The sequence below is a fragment of the Abrus precatorius genome, unplaced genomic scaffold (genome assembly GCF_003935025.1).
Source record: "Abrus precatorius isolate BTA unplaced genomic scaffold, Abrus_2018 Scaffold8, whole genome shotgun sequence".
Classification (NCBI taxonomy): domain Eukaryota; kingdom Viridiplantae; phylum Streptophyta; class Magnoliopsida; order Fabales; family Fabaceae; genus Abrus; species Abrus precatorius.
The window spans coordinates 9,487,213-9,502,734 of NW_020874428.1; the positions used below are offsets into that span (position 1 = coordinate 9,487,213).

General features: G+C 28.5%; 2 protein-coding genes across 2 annotated transcripts; both read right to left on the reverse strand.

Annotated features, from left to right (window-relative positions):
• Positions 1–3,327: 3,327 nt before the first annotated feature.
• On the reverse strand, positions 3,328–3,786 carry LOC113874186 (oleosin 1-like). Its single transcript, XM_027512409.1, has one exon. It carries the CDS (start codon positions 3,784–3,786, stop codon positions 3,328–3,330), a length of 459 nt encoding a protein of 152 aa, XP_027368210.1.
• Positions 3,787–4,453: 667 nt separating this feature from the next.
• LOC113874187 (protein CHUP1, chloroplastic-like) lies at positions 4,454–7,090 on the reverse strand. The gene is made up of 5 exons (XM_027512411.1): positions 6,880–7,090; positions 6,612–6,685; positions 5,910–6,536; positions 4,632–5,336; positions 4,454–4,501 (listed from the first exon to the last, which is right to left on the reverse strand). The coding sequence occupies exons 1-5, from the start codon at positions 7,037–7,039 to the stop codon at positions 4,454–4,456; spliced, it is 1,614 nt and encodes a 537-aa protein (XP_027368212.1). The 5' UTR covers positions 7,040–7,090.
• Positions 7,091–15,522: the final 8,432 nt, after the last annotated feature.

A 15,522-nucleotide genomic window follows, 5' to 3' on the forward strand; every position in this document is an offset into this window, starting at 1 on the left:
TTAGTGCATTTTCACTCATTCTACATCTATATACATTTAGTGAACATATCACAAAGAAAAGGGGTAAGTACAAACATTCATAAACTATATCACAAGGTAATATTTATGCTTAAATGAACAAAAACTCATCCAAATAATCAAACAATCAATCAACAAACCAATCAATTATTTCCATGTCTTTTGTTTATAAATTCTCCATAGAGTAATTAATTAATTATCTAACATTGTCAAATTTTTTTTATTAAGATTGGTAGTTCTATGTCTGCAGTTTGATTAGTGCTATAGGTATATTTTCTTCCTTTACCGTTAACAGAACATAAGTGTACATTTTTTATTTTATGCTCACTACTAGAAGCCCACACTCAAACCAATCATGGTATGCTCTAGTATCTGTCAGGATATGTTAACAAATTCTCACTGCCTATGACACAAGTTAGTCATGCTTGGTCCTCTGTAGTTCTTGGGCACTCTTATCCCCTATAATCACACCAACACTATTTATCTCTTGTTGTATTATAGCATATTCAACTATTTTCCTTGTGAATTAAACTCATATTCATAAACACAAACACAAACAATATTACAACCATTATTTTGTCTATTAGGTATATTATCACATCTCTACATAAAAATAATAATAATAATTTCATGGACATGGCTATTTTTAAATTTTTTCAAATTTTATGTACTAACTTGTAAAATTCATTACTAAATCATTAAAAGTCTAAAAATTATGAAATCACTAGATTTTTGTTTATTTGAGTGTACTTTTTAATAAAAATATAAAAAGAAATTCAAACACTTCCAGAGAGTTAAACAAAATTTAGTTTCTATCTATTATTCACAAATCATCTTTCTTAGTACCCAACATATTAAAAAATTCATAACATATTCATTTCAATTCCAAATTTTGTAAAACTAGTGAGATTTTTATCCTCTACAAGTATATTTTCAAGTAAAAATATTTTTACAATTCAGAAACTTACATATGTCATTTTGAATTTTAATTTCTAATTATATGTCACGTATTATTACATTTCAGCAACATATTATTGAAAAAATTATTACATGTTATTCTCCTCCATATATAAGGACTAAAACAAAAAAAAATTTGTTTAAAGGGACTTAAAAAAATTACCAAAATGTGAGAATAAAAAATATATTTAAGTCTTTTAAAAATACCAATAGTCACAAAAAAATTTTAACTCATTATTTATTTTTCTATTACTTTTTATAAATCTTAGTAAGTATTTATTTCATAAAAATGCATATAATATTAAATATCTACGATCAATTTTACACACATATATAAGAAAAAAATATAAATCATATAATTATATTTAGATGATCAAGATTAAAAATTTTGAAAAGTCACATAATTATTTAAAAAGGTCGTATGATTATTTTGAATAATTCATATAATTTTTATATTTTAATCTTAATTATTTATGATAAAATCTAATAGATAAGGATTATTTCTCTTATTATCATATAAAATAGATATTCTCATTTAATATGTTGAATATATTTGTGCATCTGCCATCTGCGCGGGGAAGGGAGAAATCAAGTTATTTTAGAGTACTTTTGATGATTGTCTAATAATTATTTATAAATATTATTTATTAATCTAATCGATAAATTAAAAAAATTTAAAATAGATTAAGTTTACAGAAAATTATACAAAATAAAAAACTAATTAGAAGATCTTCTAAAACTTTATTTTAATATCTAATTAATATACATATGAAAAATATTAAAAACACACTTTTAATGTTTATTAAATTTTCTTAAAAATTATAAAAAATATATAAATTCCACCCTTAATCACGACAGGAAAAGAATTGATTAACGACTAAATTTAATAAAAAATAGTTAATAATGATAATTATCATAATTAAAAAAATAAAAAAAATTAACAACCAAATTAGTGACTATATATATATATATATATATATATATATATATATATATATATATATATAATAAAGTTTACGTAAGTGTCAAAGTTTGTAAAATAGCAGTTTTCTTAACTTTTCATAAAAATGGAAAAAGTATAATACCTTTTTTTAAGCTGTTATAAAAAAGTATAATACTTTAATTTGTTTCTTTTGAAAAATGTGTAATCCTTTTTACACTAATTAAAGAATAAAAAATAATTAAAATAAATAAAAATATATTTATTTTTATATTTTAATTTATTTTAACATAATTTTTAATTTCTTAGCCAAAACATTTACGATCTTTGATTAATAAGACTCTAAAAATATTAATAAAAATAAATAAGATAAGTAAGTTCATGAATTTAAGCAACATGCATTGTTAGATTCCAAACATAAAAAAATTTGTTCTTTTAAAAATTCTTACACTCGATCTAAATCTTTTATTTAATTTATATTTAATAAGTTATAATAAATTTTTTAAATTTATACTAATATAAAAAGATCTTTCTCTTTTATATATATATTCTCTTAGATAAAAACATTAAAATTTAATATTATTATCTCGCTATTTATTTTTTTCAAGTAATTTTCTTCTCTTACCTTCGTGGAAATGCGCCCTATATATGCTTTAAATTTGAAACTTGCATAAATTTATTTTCGTTTTTTTATTTCACTCATTTTTTTCATCTTTACAATTCAACCCAATATTTGGTTTTTAATCCTCTTATTTAAAAAATTATTTTTTAGTTCTTCAATTGAGTAACTGATCAATAAATTAAATGAAAAATCATAAAAATATTGATTAGAAAAGTTGTTTCCAAAAATATACTTGTAATTTCTTTATTTTAAGAAGGCTATGCTCTCGGCAAAGTTTAGTTTAGGGAAGCCCGTCTTTTATCCTTGTTTTTATATGCCATTTTTTTCTGCACTATCCTCTACTATTGTCCACAAGAAAAGGCAAATTCAAGTATGTTACTATACCTCCGGTGTCTGCCATCTAACGACGAACGAGAACGCGCTCGATATCTGTGTCTTGCTGAACACAAGCAGCAGCACTCGCCCAGAGTTACCAATTTCCTTAAACTCGACCGAGTTGAACCGATTCTCTTCAGGTTCATTGCATGTTCAATATATTATATTTTTGAAGTACTAATTCCGTAACAAAATATTTAAAAGACTAATATCATGCCAAGTGATATTAGTTGCTATCCATACTGCAACTATTAAGTTTTTTTTTTTCCTTCTCTAAAGCAATACGTTGATGGTGTGAAAATGGAACTAGAAAAGCAGGTAAATTGGCGAACAATACATGAGTGAATGGTTAATCCAATCCATAAAAGCGAACCGTGCGGTTCAACATTCGGTAGCGTCTCCATCCTTTCAATGTTCAAGCTCCAGGCGCAGCATCCATCATCTTCTTCTGCAAATACCCTCCACAGTCATAAATCCGGTTCCGCGCGTGCTCTAGACGCTCCGAACCGGGCGGATGAAGTCCCCTGAAGTAACGGTACATCCAAGTGAGGCCAGCCACAACAACCACCCCAAACCCGCACATGGAGAAGAACGTTACTGTTACGAGGAACAGAAGGGTGAAAAACGGGACCCATATTGGGCTGGTCACGATGATGAGTGGCGAAAACAGGATCAAGCCCATTATGGCTCCTATGACAGTTAGGCCCGTTAAGAAGAGCAAAATGGCGCTGGTTACGATAAGGGTGAAGACGCCGAAGAACTGGCTTGAGTTTGAGACGTGCTCTCGAAGCCTTTGAAGCAATGATGATGATGTGGTGGTGGTGGCTCTTCTGCTTACTTGCGTTTCGGTAACTGTTCGGTAATTGTCCTTCATGGTTGCTCAATTTTCAGTTTCTCTCCAAACAGACAAAGGAAATGAACTAACTACATGAGAGGAGATGAGTGCAAATAAAGAATGTGTCATAAGGGGACACGTATGATTTCCAAATACACGTGGAAGGTTAACGATGTTTTCGTTTTCTTTCATGTCTAAAATTAATAATATTTAATGATCTAAAATTATTTTTATTTTATTTTAAATTAAGCAGACATTGAAGTCGACTGTGAAACAGAAGGAATCGGTGCTAGCAAAACAGAAAGATTTATCTTTTTTGTTTTTTGTATTTTGTATTTTTAAAAAATAAAATCTTTCTCTTCACATGGTTTTGATCTGATAAAATAATATCATTATTCATATACCCTATTTTTCCATATATGAGGCAAAAAAGTGAAAAAATATGATAAATAATATATTTAAATTTAATTATTATTATCATTATAATTTTGTGAGATTTTAATTTTCGAGTCTATTTTTTTTTATTATTTTAGGTTTTGATTTTTAAAATTCAACATTTTTTTATTCCTATTAACGATGAGTTTAATTTAATAGTTATCACATATAAATTTTTGTGCTACGTATTAATTTTTTTATTTTATGAGGAATTAAAAGAGTTAAATTTTTAAAAAAGAATAGGGCTTAAAATTAATAAAGTATTGGAGGGTCAAGTCTCCAAATAATCTAGAGTAGCATTGAATAGACGAGTCAAGTGCTGTAATGCAACATTGCAAAATGTGTTACCACAAATTCACGGCACTTTCATATAATCAAGGATGTTGTAATTTGATTCTGAAAAATGATAGCAGTATTTGTGAAAAGAATAAAAATGCTAGCAGCTGCACCAGTATGGTTTTGACCCTTTGATCCTTTCTACAAACGGGATCGTTCCTCGAATACAGTTCATCTGAATGCCCAATTTTAATCTTGGCACCCTCATTCTCCGGAATGGAATCAACGTTGATGGTGTCACCTACCGCACATTCATTCGACTTCCTCGGTTCATCATATTTCTCATGCATTGCATTCTCAACTCCCTCTGGCATATCTTGATAATTAGTCAGTTTAACTGAGTCACTGAAAGACACTTTCTTCACTTTTGGCACTGTTGGGATTTCTAATTGTTTGGTTGAACTATTCATACCACTATTCATATTTGTACCCTTTGAGGAAATTTTGTTTGGGTAATCTTTGGTTTTCCTCCATCTCTTTATTTTGCTAACTATACTAGAATTGCTGCCAGTGCTACTTTGACTACTGGAAGAGCTTTCAAAGGTAGTGGTTTCAACTTGGTCACTCTCATCCAATGTGGCGTTGGATGAGACACTTTCGAGCTCAGGATCTGATGTTAAGGCCTTTCCTCTTTGCTTTTGATGATCATAGACTTCAAACTTCAACAAAGTGTAAACCCACCGTTGGTACACAACTTCTTGGACCATGTCAAATCTGTTTCTCTGCAACCTTTCAACTTGCTCTGAAAGATCTTCATGCAGTCGCCGCAAACCAGTTATTTCTTCTTTTATCCGAGCCTCTCTTTCCTCCTGCACAAGCTGAATCTACAGCACAACAACAGCTAATGATGAGTGCTAAATTAGTCCTGCTCAGGAAAGAACTTGACTACTATTACTCTTCAAAGGAAATTTATTTTTAATTAATCATTTTTTAAGGGACAATAAGTATTTATAGGTGGAGAAGAGTGACCAAAGCTTTGGTGTTTTTATATGAATAACTAGCATAGTTTGTGGTTGTATATTATTGCATCAAAGGCCTACTCCTATCTTGTTATTCGCACCGTAGATGTTACACCAAATTTTGAAATTCTAAGAGAACAAACAATTGGTAGATTGCTTCATGTCTCTGTTGCTAAGGATTTATTTAACAACCCAACGCATGATGACTGCTGGTTGTTTTTAAGGAAAAAAAAAACTAGTTTAAATCGAGTTTGCATTTGAAGGGAGCAAGTAATAGTGAATTCACTTTTAAATTTGCGTCGTTTAAGATCACAATGTTCTTTAAATTAAATCAACGATAAATACGCACAAATTGACCTAGATTAGGGTCTATAGGGATAATGAAACAATAATATCCACTCTATTTCTTTTATATGGTTGAGTGTTCCTCACCTCAGTTTTGATTCTTGCTTGGGCATTAGCCAGCTTAATTCCCATTTCCCTTTTTTCCAATTCAAGCTCTTTGTTCCTCCTCTTCAGCTCCAAAATCTCTAGCACGATATCTTGAACATCTTTAAGTTTCGTATTTGGCATAGCAATTCTACCTGAGCTATTATACTTCTGAAAATCAGTTACTTGCTGATGGAGCATCAATATCTTCTCCTTGACACGGATTCTATTGACACCGTTCTTCCTTTGCATCTCATTTATCATTCTCTTTGCAAGATCAAGCTGCTTTTTAGACAAGACATTATCTCTTATTTTTTCTCTAATCATTTTACTCTCGGACTGCAAGGAAGCAATGGTTTTTTTAAGAGAGTCCAATTTTGCTGTTTTTGTCTCTAATTGCCTTTGCATTTGAGCAATAGCTGATTGCTCTTCCCTCAGACCATTCAATTCAAGAAGTTTCCTTTCAATGTTCACTTTTCTCTCCTTGTAATTTTGTACTAAATTCTGCAATATCTCCTTTTCAGTAACATTATCCGTTTTCTCACCATCTATTAATAGCTCAAAGTCCTTAAAATCTGGTGTTGGCATATTTTGTGGCATTTCAATGTTGATCTCCTTCTCTCCGTCATTCTGCAGCAGAAACATTCAATAGCAGGTTTCTTTTACCCTTTCGATTGAATCTTTGACAAAAAACATGAAGGGTACCTGTGTCACATGATTAGCATCTGAATTGCTATTTTCCCTCTCTTCAAACTCTTGTTCCAAGTACCCATTCCTTCCTTAGTTCGCCAAAAGCATCACACCAAAAGTGTAGTTTAAATAAATCAACATAACGAAGACACAGAAGATGAATGATAGAACAGAGTTTGTAGTATGGTACTGAAATTTGAAACTTTGTTTTGTACTATCATTCCATAAAGTACTATTTTTTAGAGAAATGGCAGTTCAATTAAAAGAGGAAAAATGGCTGTACCAGGAGATTTTATTGCACCGTTTCTCTTTGTGGCAGAGCTGTTTTTCGTCTGCGAAATCTTGAGTGCAGCAATCGAAGCTACAACCATGAAGCTCACTCTGATTACCATGTAGTCCTGCACACAAGAACAGTTTGGTTTCTGAATGGGAATTTGGTGCATGCTACTGAACTGAGCCTAGTGAACTCCTTTAACAATCACTACATTCTTATCAACTTCATAAAGCAAAAGCCAAGTTAAAATATCAATATTAGTGAGGCTCATCACTAAGTAGTGGTTGGATTTCTTCAAGACAATGCAATGGAATGACATTGCAAGATGTTATCCACTTCTGTATTTATTGTACACACTTTTTTCTGACACGTGCAATCGTGTGTTAAAGAACAACAGACAAGGATGAATACGACACAATGAATTGAAAGCCATTGGAATTGAAGGTCAGAGTCATAGTCAGTAAAATATTCCTTTGCACGATTTTATGCCACGTGCTTAGGAAATACCTGAATCCTTGCTTTTTTGTTTGATTCCAATAAAAATATCTCGTAATGTTGCCATGTAACAAGGTATTTGCTATGGCTTCCACAGGGGTTGAGAATGAATGGATAGAAGCAGCTTCAAGCAACCTCGTGTGTTTAAAGTCGCTCACTAGGTGGCAGAAATCAATGAATGAAAAATGGTATTCCAAACATACATAGCGGAAATTTTTTTTTGATATATTTGTGTTTAAATTATACACGCTAAACACAACAAAAATGGTAAAAACAAAAAAAGTAAAAAAAATTAGCCAATGATAACTTTGAGGCTTTTTTTTGTCAAAATATGATAAATTTAAAAATAAATTATTAAAATAGAATTTTTATAAAATATTTTTTCGATTTAAAGTAATTTTGTTACGTCATGTTGAGTATCGTCTCTTATATGGTCGACATTTATTCTTTTAATAATAAAATATTGAATATCGGTTATATAAAAGCTAACATTCACTTTTTAATAATAAAAAAAAATAAGTGTCATTCGTGTATAGGTCGATATTTATTTTTTATTATTAAAAAATAATGTTATGAATTAGACTACAAAATAATGCACTCATTTCTATTCTTTAATTAAGCACAGAAAAGGAAAGGTTTCATAAGGATGTTAATATTGAAGAAGCAAGTGTAACCTGTCCATGAATGAATAATATGCAAAATTATTGAGATATTAAACAGCCTAAGAAAAGACTATTCAAAATCTATTATATTTCACTTTTATATTGACATTGAAAATGGGTTAAAGTAAGTGAATAGGATTTTGCAACTGTATCTGAGTTCTAATTAATTCTCTAAATTCTTGCTTCTTTGAATAAAGGGATGTGGTGATTTTTTATTTTTTTTTGGATCTTTTACTTGAGGATACAAAATTCTTAATAAAGATATAGGTTGTGTATAAAAGTGAATGGAAACGAAACTTTTAAGAAGTATAAGAGAATTAGATAATGGAATGAGCTATGTAAAGGGAGTTTCGATTCATAATATTATTTTTTTAATAATAAAAAATAAGTGTTAGCCTATACATGGATGACACTTATTTTTTTTTATTATTAAAAAATGAGTGTAGGCTTTTATATAACTAATATTTAATATTGTATTATTAAAAAAATAAGTGTCGACCATACAAGGGATGACACTCAATATGACATGCCAAAAATTACCCTAGATCAGAAAAATATTTTGTAAAAATCCTATTTTGGTAATTTATTTTTAAATTTACCATATTGTGGCAAAAAAGCCTAACTTTAAAAATTTAAATTTCTTCTTTCAAAATATAAAAGCACCACGTTTGACTAATCTTTGTCATCAATCCAAACTATTATTTTCAAAATATATGAGTGAAAGAGAGAAATTACTTTCTTCTATTCTGTCTACTTGATTAGTTGATCCTTAGTTCCTTTTCATTTATGCTTAGTGTCTTAGGGTTTATGTTTTTATTAATGTTGGTACTCATTTTATCAAATAATTACACAAAATAATATATTATATTATTATTTTACATTAAGATGTTATTTTGAACATGTTAGATAATGTACTTGTGGCTAATGAGACAGTTGATTATGTGTGAAGGCATAACAAGAGGTGTTTTGTGTTAAAATATGATTATGAGAAGGCTTATGATTTGGTGGAGTGGGGATATCTTTTGTTTATGTTACGTAACTTTAGATTTTCAGAAAAATGGGTCAGTTGGATGGAAGCCTCTGTGTGTGTGGGTATCCTGTCAACTTTGATTAATGGTTGTCTTACATTAGACATATTGGGCAGGGCCTAAAACAGGGGATCTTCTTGCCCCCTTTTCATTTTCTTGTGGCAACGGAAGGGTTAGAAGTTCTTATGCGGAAGGCAGTGGCTTGTGGGTTGTTCTCTAGTGTGAAAATTGGGGTAGAGGGACCGAATCTTTCTTTGCTGTAGTTTGCGGATGACACATTGATTATAGGAGAGGCTTCGGTTCAGAACTTGTGGACTTTGAAAGCAGTATTGCATAGCTTTGAGTTAATGTCAGGTATGAAAATTAATTTTCATAAAAGTTGTGTATTGGAGATTAACACTGGCGATAACTTTGAAAACTTGGCTGCGGAGTTCCTACATTGTAAGATAGGTACTTTTACATTAAAGTATCTTGGGTTACAGTTAGGTATTAACCCGGGGAAGCCTAGTGCATGGAAAGGGGTGTTAGAGGCTCTTAAAAAGAGGTTAGCATCATGGAAGCATAGGTATTTATCGATTGGAGGCAAGGTGACTTTGATTAATGCCATTCTTAATTCTATGTCATTGCATTCGTTATCCTTTCTTAAGGCGCCAAAGTCGGTGATAAAGGAGATTGTCATTATCTAACATAATTTTTTATGCAAGGGTGTTAAGGATGAATCTAAAATCCTCTGGGTGAAATGGGAAATAGTTTGTAGACCACAAAAGAATGGTTGCTTGGACGTTAGGAATGCGCAGTGGTTTAACTGAGCGCTTCTTGGTAAATGGTTGTGACGATGTGTTAATTATTCTAGTTCATTGTGTGTGCGGGTGTTGGAAGCTAAGTATGGCAAATTAGCTTCTTCAATTTAATGTCCATCAGTCTACAATAGATGTTCTTTATAGTGACGTGATTTGCTGAAGGTTATTCATCAAGGGAATTCATGGCTGGATGAGAAGTTGGATAGGAGTGTGAGTGCAGGTTTGCACTCTCTTTTTTGGAGAGATAAGTGGGTAGGCGGGATGCGATTGTGAGGCATTTCCGCGATTCTTTGCGGTAGCGAGGAATGTTGAATCTTGTGTATTGGAGAATGGTTTTCATAATGGCACTAGGTAGGTTTAGGATGTTAGTTGGTAAAGAAGACTCTTTCAACATAAGATCTCAAGCTTTAATCTTATATTGGAGCTTGTTGATAGAGTTTCTATTAAGGTACTACAAGAAGATAAATGGGTATGGAGGACAAATTATTCAGGTTGTTATTCAGTGCAATCTACGTATTTAAACTTTTTGGTGGTCCTAATATTGTAGACCAGTGTACGGCGGATGCCTTGTAAAGGCTATGGAGAGGGAAGGTCCCTCTTAAGTGTCTGGTATTTTTTTAGCAATTGTTGTTGAATGCGCTTCCTTGTAAAGGTTTGCTGATTGATCGTAGTGTTCAAATTAATGATATAACTTGTTGCTTCTGTTGTGGTTTAGAGGAACTTCCAACTCATTTGTTTTTAACATGCTCAGTTTCATCTCAAGTACTTTACTACGCGTTTGCTTGAATTCTCACTGGTTTTGCCTTCAAATTTATCAACTCACTTGCTTTCTTGGGTTGATGCTGGTTGTAGTAAAAAAGAAGGGATATGTTTATTAATTGTTTGGGTAAATACAATGTGTTCTTTGTAGTTATATAGAAATAGAATTGTGTTTTTCAATGATGTTTTAAATGAGAGAAAAGTCCTAGATTCTATTACTCTGAAGTCTTGGAAATGACTATTACTTATTAGTAAGGGACAAACTATTTTATTAGTTGATTGATATTTGAACACATGAAATTGCATCCGTCTTATCTATGTATAATTATGTTTTTATTTTTTATTGTCCTGAGTAAGTAATAATTTTTTTTCTGTGTATATGAATTTTGAGTTCTCTTTAAACTTTTTCTAATAATATATGTTTGCCTATGAAAAAAATGTTAATTTAAAATTTAGATAAAATTATTTGACTATTAATATTTTTAATTAAATTATTTCATCTAATACTTTGTCGTTCTCCTTCTAAATTTAGTGAAGATCTGCTACTGCACACGATAAAAAAAATTTGTGTTGACTTATTTTATACTATATATAATTTAACAAGTTTATTTTTTTCTTCTTATTAATAAGTCGTTAACTAATGTAATCGTTTAATTAACGTCGATGCAGTTTCAATATTTAAAATAAATTTTATCGTTGATCTATTCTAAATAGAATATTTCACTAGTTATTTATATTCTTATATTAAAAAAAGTATATAATAGTATTTTATTTGAAAAAATATTATTTATTTGATAAAATTAAATTTTCAATTCAATTATTAAATAAAAAAATTTATTTGTAAAGATTAGACTTCATAAGCTATATTAAATCAATAATAAATTAGTGTTAACATTAATTTTTTAATTAAAGTAGATGTCAAATAATTAATTATCAACGTGTCAATAACATGAAGTAATTTCTTTTACTTTCAAAACTTACTAGAAAATTAATATATTATTTCTCTGTCTATATAACTTTAAATTAACTTTAAAGTATGATAATATTGTCAAATTTCAAATAAAGTAATGTATAGTAAAAGATCTAAGAAACTTATTTTTACATTCATTAAATTTTCTTGACTAAAATATTTATTTTATCATAGAATTTAAACTCGTTATTGAGTTGATAAATTTTATTTATCTATTATTAATTCTACAAAAATTTAATTATATTTAATAACCATTTAACTAGAAATTAGGGTATTAAGTGTTTATAATCAAAATATAATAAATAAGTTAATTACTATGAGAATCTTATATAAAAGAAAATTATAATATGTATTCGTGAGAACTTTCTATTGACATTTTAAAAATAATACTAATCATTAAGAATTTTACTTAAGTCAATAATTATATTTTCTTATGCATTATTTATACATGTAATTTAATATTGAGACGTATTAATATTTATCTAATAAAGTCTTACATATATATTGATTATTCAAATTAGTTACCCTTTATCTTAAATAATTCTACTATCAAGAATAATTTAAAATTAAATTTAAATTATAAAAAATTGTTTTTTTATTATTGTAACTATAAGTCTTTAATTTTAATTAGAAATTTAACTATATTAATTAAAATAATAAATACTATTTTTATTTTATTTATAAAAATATGATGGAACGAGAGTAGCATTTTTTTTCAATCCAAAGTGAGAGATAAAATGGCTCTAGACTTGGAGACTCGCGAAGCATGATCCTGAAAAGGATCTTTTCTTTTTGGGATTTTTCTTAAATAATCCCACCGAATTTATCATCATCAATGGTCCGTTAAATTGGTCCCTTAATGATATGCACTTTTTCGGCCATCTTTACTGATTTCCTTTTGTAAGATATGCTATCTTCAGTGTTTAATATTTCCGTAGAAAATTCCATTAAATATAACTCGTTAATTATTATTTATCTTATGATTTATAATTGCTTAATTTCATTTGATAATTAATTTTTTATAATATTATGATGCAATTTTTTTCATAGTATTGATATTATTGTATGAAAAGTATTAACTTCAATCTTTAGAGTTTATTTTAAGCAATTAATAATAGAAAGATTTTACTAAAATAATTATCATACTTTTATAAATTTACAGTAAAAAATATTATTTCTTAATAAAAATTTGTTATTTTTTAATACTTAAATTTAATCTTAAGTGTGGGTATTAACAATATCTTAATTTTATTCATAAGTTATATATGAAGTAAGGAGATAAAAATAGTAAAACATAACAACAACAATAATACAAAATATTCATGTAGTTAGTAAATATAAAAAAAATATTATTATTGAAGAGGATAACTATTTTAATTATAACACAATTTTGGAAACATACCTTTGAAAACATTTTTATGATTTGGTATTGACAATGAATTAGCTTGCTTGAAGTCATAATATATGTTGACTAGATGAATATATTTTTATGATTATTGCGAAAGTGCAATGCTAATAAGACCATATTTGCATAGTATATATATAAAAAAATAAGGAGAAAAACTCATTTTTATGACTAAGAGACTTAATTTTGCAATAACTAAAAAAATTATTGTCATATTTCGTATCAACTAAATAATAAGAATGGATTGTTTGTCTATAAAGTGAATTTGGATATAAGGTAATATTTCACTGTCATGTTCTTGTTAGATAACTTTTTTTTATTACTTTCTTATTCATGTTTCATGTTATTTTTAATATTTTATAAAAAAAATCATTTAAAAAATATATATTTTATATTTTTATTAAAATTATATTAATATTTTTTAATAAAAAATATTTTACTCATTTTTTAATATATAATTATAATTTTTATAATTTATTTTTTAATTATAATTTTTGCCTTTATAAATTTTATTTATAAAAAATTAAAAAATTATTATAATTTAATATTAAAATTTTAATGTACACAAAAATATTTTTTATTTTTTATATACATACATAAATAAATTTTATACTTGCACACAAAATTATTTTAAATTTAATATCCTTAATTTTTTATACAAGTAATTTTGTCATTTAAATATATTTATATTTTATATCTTATTTTTTATTTTTATTTATCTCAAACATTAAATGAGATAACATAGTATTATCTTTTGTACTATCCTAATTAATGTATATTAAACATAGGATAAGATATAAGTTTATTTTTATCTTATTATATCGTATCTTTATTCAATTATTTGTTTTATCATTTTCGGTCATATGTACTAATGAAGCTTAAAACTTATTTTAAAGTCAATTTTAAGAGAAATAAAGGAAAAAGAAAAATTGATTGATGGTAACTACTTTTTATAAATTTTTAAATGTGAAAAAAAGAGAATATTGTAAATCTTCCAATGTCTTTGTAAATTTATGTTTATGACTTTTTCTTTCTCTTTTATTTCTCTTCTCCTCTTTTATCCTTCAATTTGTTTTCTTTTCTTTTCTTCTAATATCTCAAACAAAGCTTAAAAAACTAATAAATATATCAATACATAACTATATATAAAATAGATAGATACATATGTTATTTTTAATGCTGGTAGTTTGTTTGTCTTAAAATATTCATAAGCGTTAATTTAACTAAAAATAAAGAGCGATAACAAGAACATAAAGACAAGGAAAAATTATTTAGTGAAAAAAATAAATAATTTTTCTCCAAACTGTCAGGCTAGAGATTTATTATTGAGTAATCTATAATATTTTATACTTGTTCAATGTTAATTGAATGATTATTTGGTATTGAAATAGATTTAGATGGAGTTTGAAATTATTTATTTAAAAAAAAAAAGTGAACAGTACCGTATGAACAATGTCAATGAATAGTAAAATCGCCTATGAACAGTGCAAAACCGCGTATGTACAGTGACTGCTGACGTCATCAGTGACGTCATGGCTGACATCACATACGCGTACTGTACGCGTGCACAGTATTTTCCGGCATGAATAGTGCCCTGAACAGTGTTTCCAGCGTGAACAGTAGGCAGTGAACAGTGTTTCCGGCAATGAACAATAAATTCTGACAGTGAACAGTAAATTTTGAAAATTTTCTATAAAAAGAGGGCTTCACATGAAATTTTCATTTCTTCATTCCTCTTCAAGGTTCTCAAAGGTTCTAAGGCCATATACTACTATTTTCTCTCATACTAAACCCTCCTAAACTTAAATTTCTCGCCAGATATGAGATTCTACGTCTATTCTGAAGAATTTGAAGTAAGTTTCTTTAAGTTTGAAGCTAGATTTACCATTCGTTTCTCTTCTCCTTCTCTTCCTCATAGAAGTTCATGGTGTTCTTAGGAGAAACTTCGTTCTAAAGCCGAATCTTCGGTGAATCTTGCATTAAAACAAGTAATATTCGGTAGATCTAGTGTGAATCATCTTTCTGAGGTAAGGGGAGTTTACTTTAACCTATGAACTATGTTTTGAACGGTTTAATATGCTATTTCAAGATGTTTTAATATGATTTTGTTAGATCTATTGAATAAAAGCTATTTTCTAAGCTGTAACTGCTGTTAATTGATTTAAAATGCTGAGATTTTGGCTGATCTACTATAAACTTGCCTTAGTTGAGCTGTTAAAATAATTTTGGCGGTGTGCATCATGCTAAGATATGTTTTGCATCATTATAAAGCCCAGTTATATGTTTAGGTGGGTAGACATGTAACGGTAAGTTCATGCTGAGCTGTTGTGCTGTGCTGTCTGGATCCAGATACCAGAATGGGTCGCTCTCGGACCGGCTCGGTTCCTTCTGGATTACTTAGGCTGTGAAACCAGTTGGAAACCGTTTTCATGCTGTGCATTAGATGGGCTGGAAATGCATGGGGCTATTGCTGTGAGAAATATTTTGCTCTATATATATGATTTTATTTTATTTTTGTAAGCTCACCCTTGCA

What these genes read in the sequence shown, in the direction of transcription:
- LOC113874186 (XM_027512409.1), bottom strand. Translation starts at nt 3,786, where the DNA reads ATGAAGGACAATTACCGAACAGTTACCGAAACGCAAGTAAGCAGAAGA.
- LOC113874187 (XM_027512411.1), bottom strand. Translation starts at nt 7,039, where the DNA reads ATGCACCAAATTCCCATTCAGAAACCAAACTGTTCTTGTGTGCAGGAC. An exon ending in ATGCTAATCATGTGACACAG is followed by an intron (nt 6,537 to 6,611) that starts GTACCCTTCATG and finishes TTTCTGCTGCAG; the next exon opens with AATGACGGAGAGAAGGAGAT. An exon ending in AAGCAAGAATCAAAACTGAG is followed by an intron (nt 5,337 to 5,909) that starts GTGAGGAACACT and finishes CTGTAGATTCAG; the next exon opens with CTTGTGCAGGAGGAAAGAGA.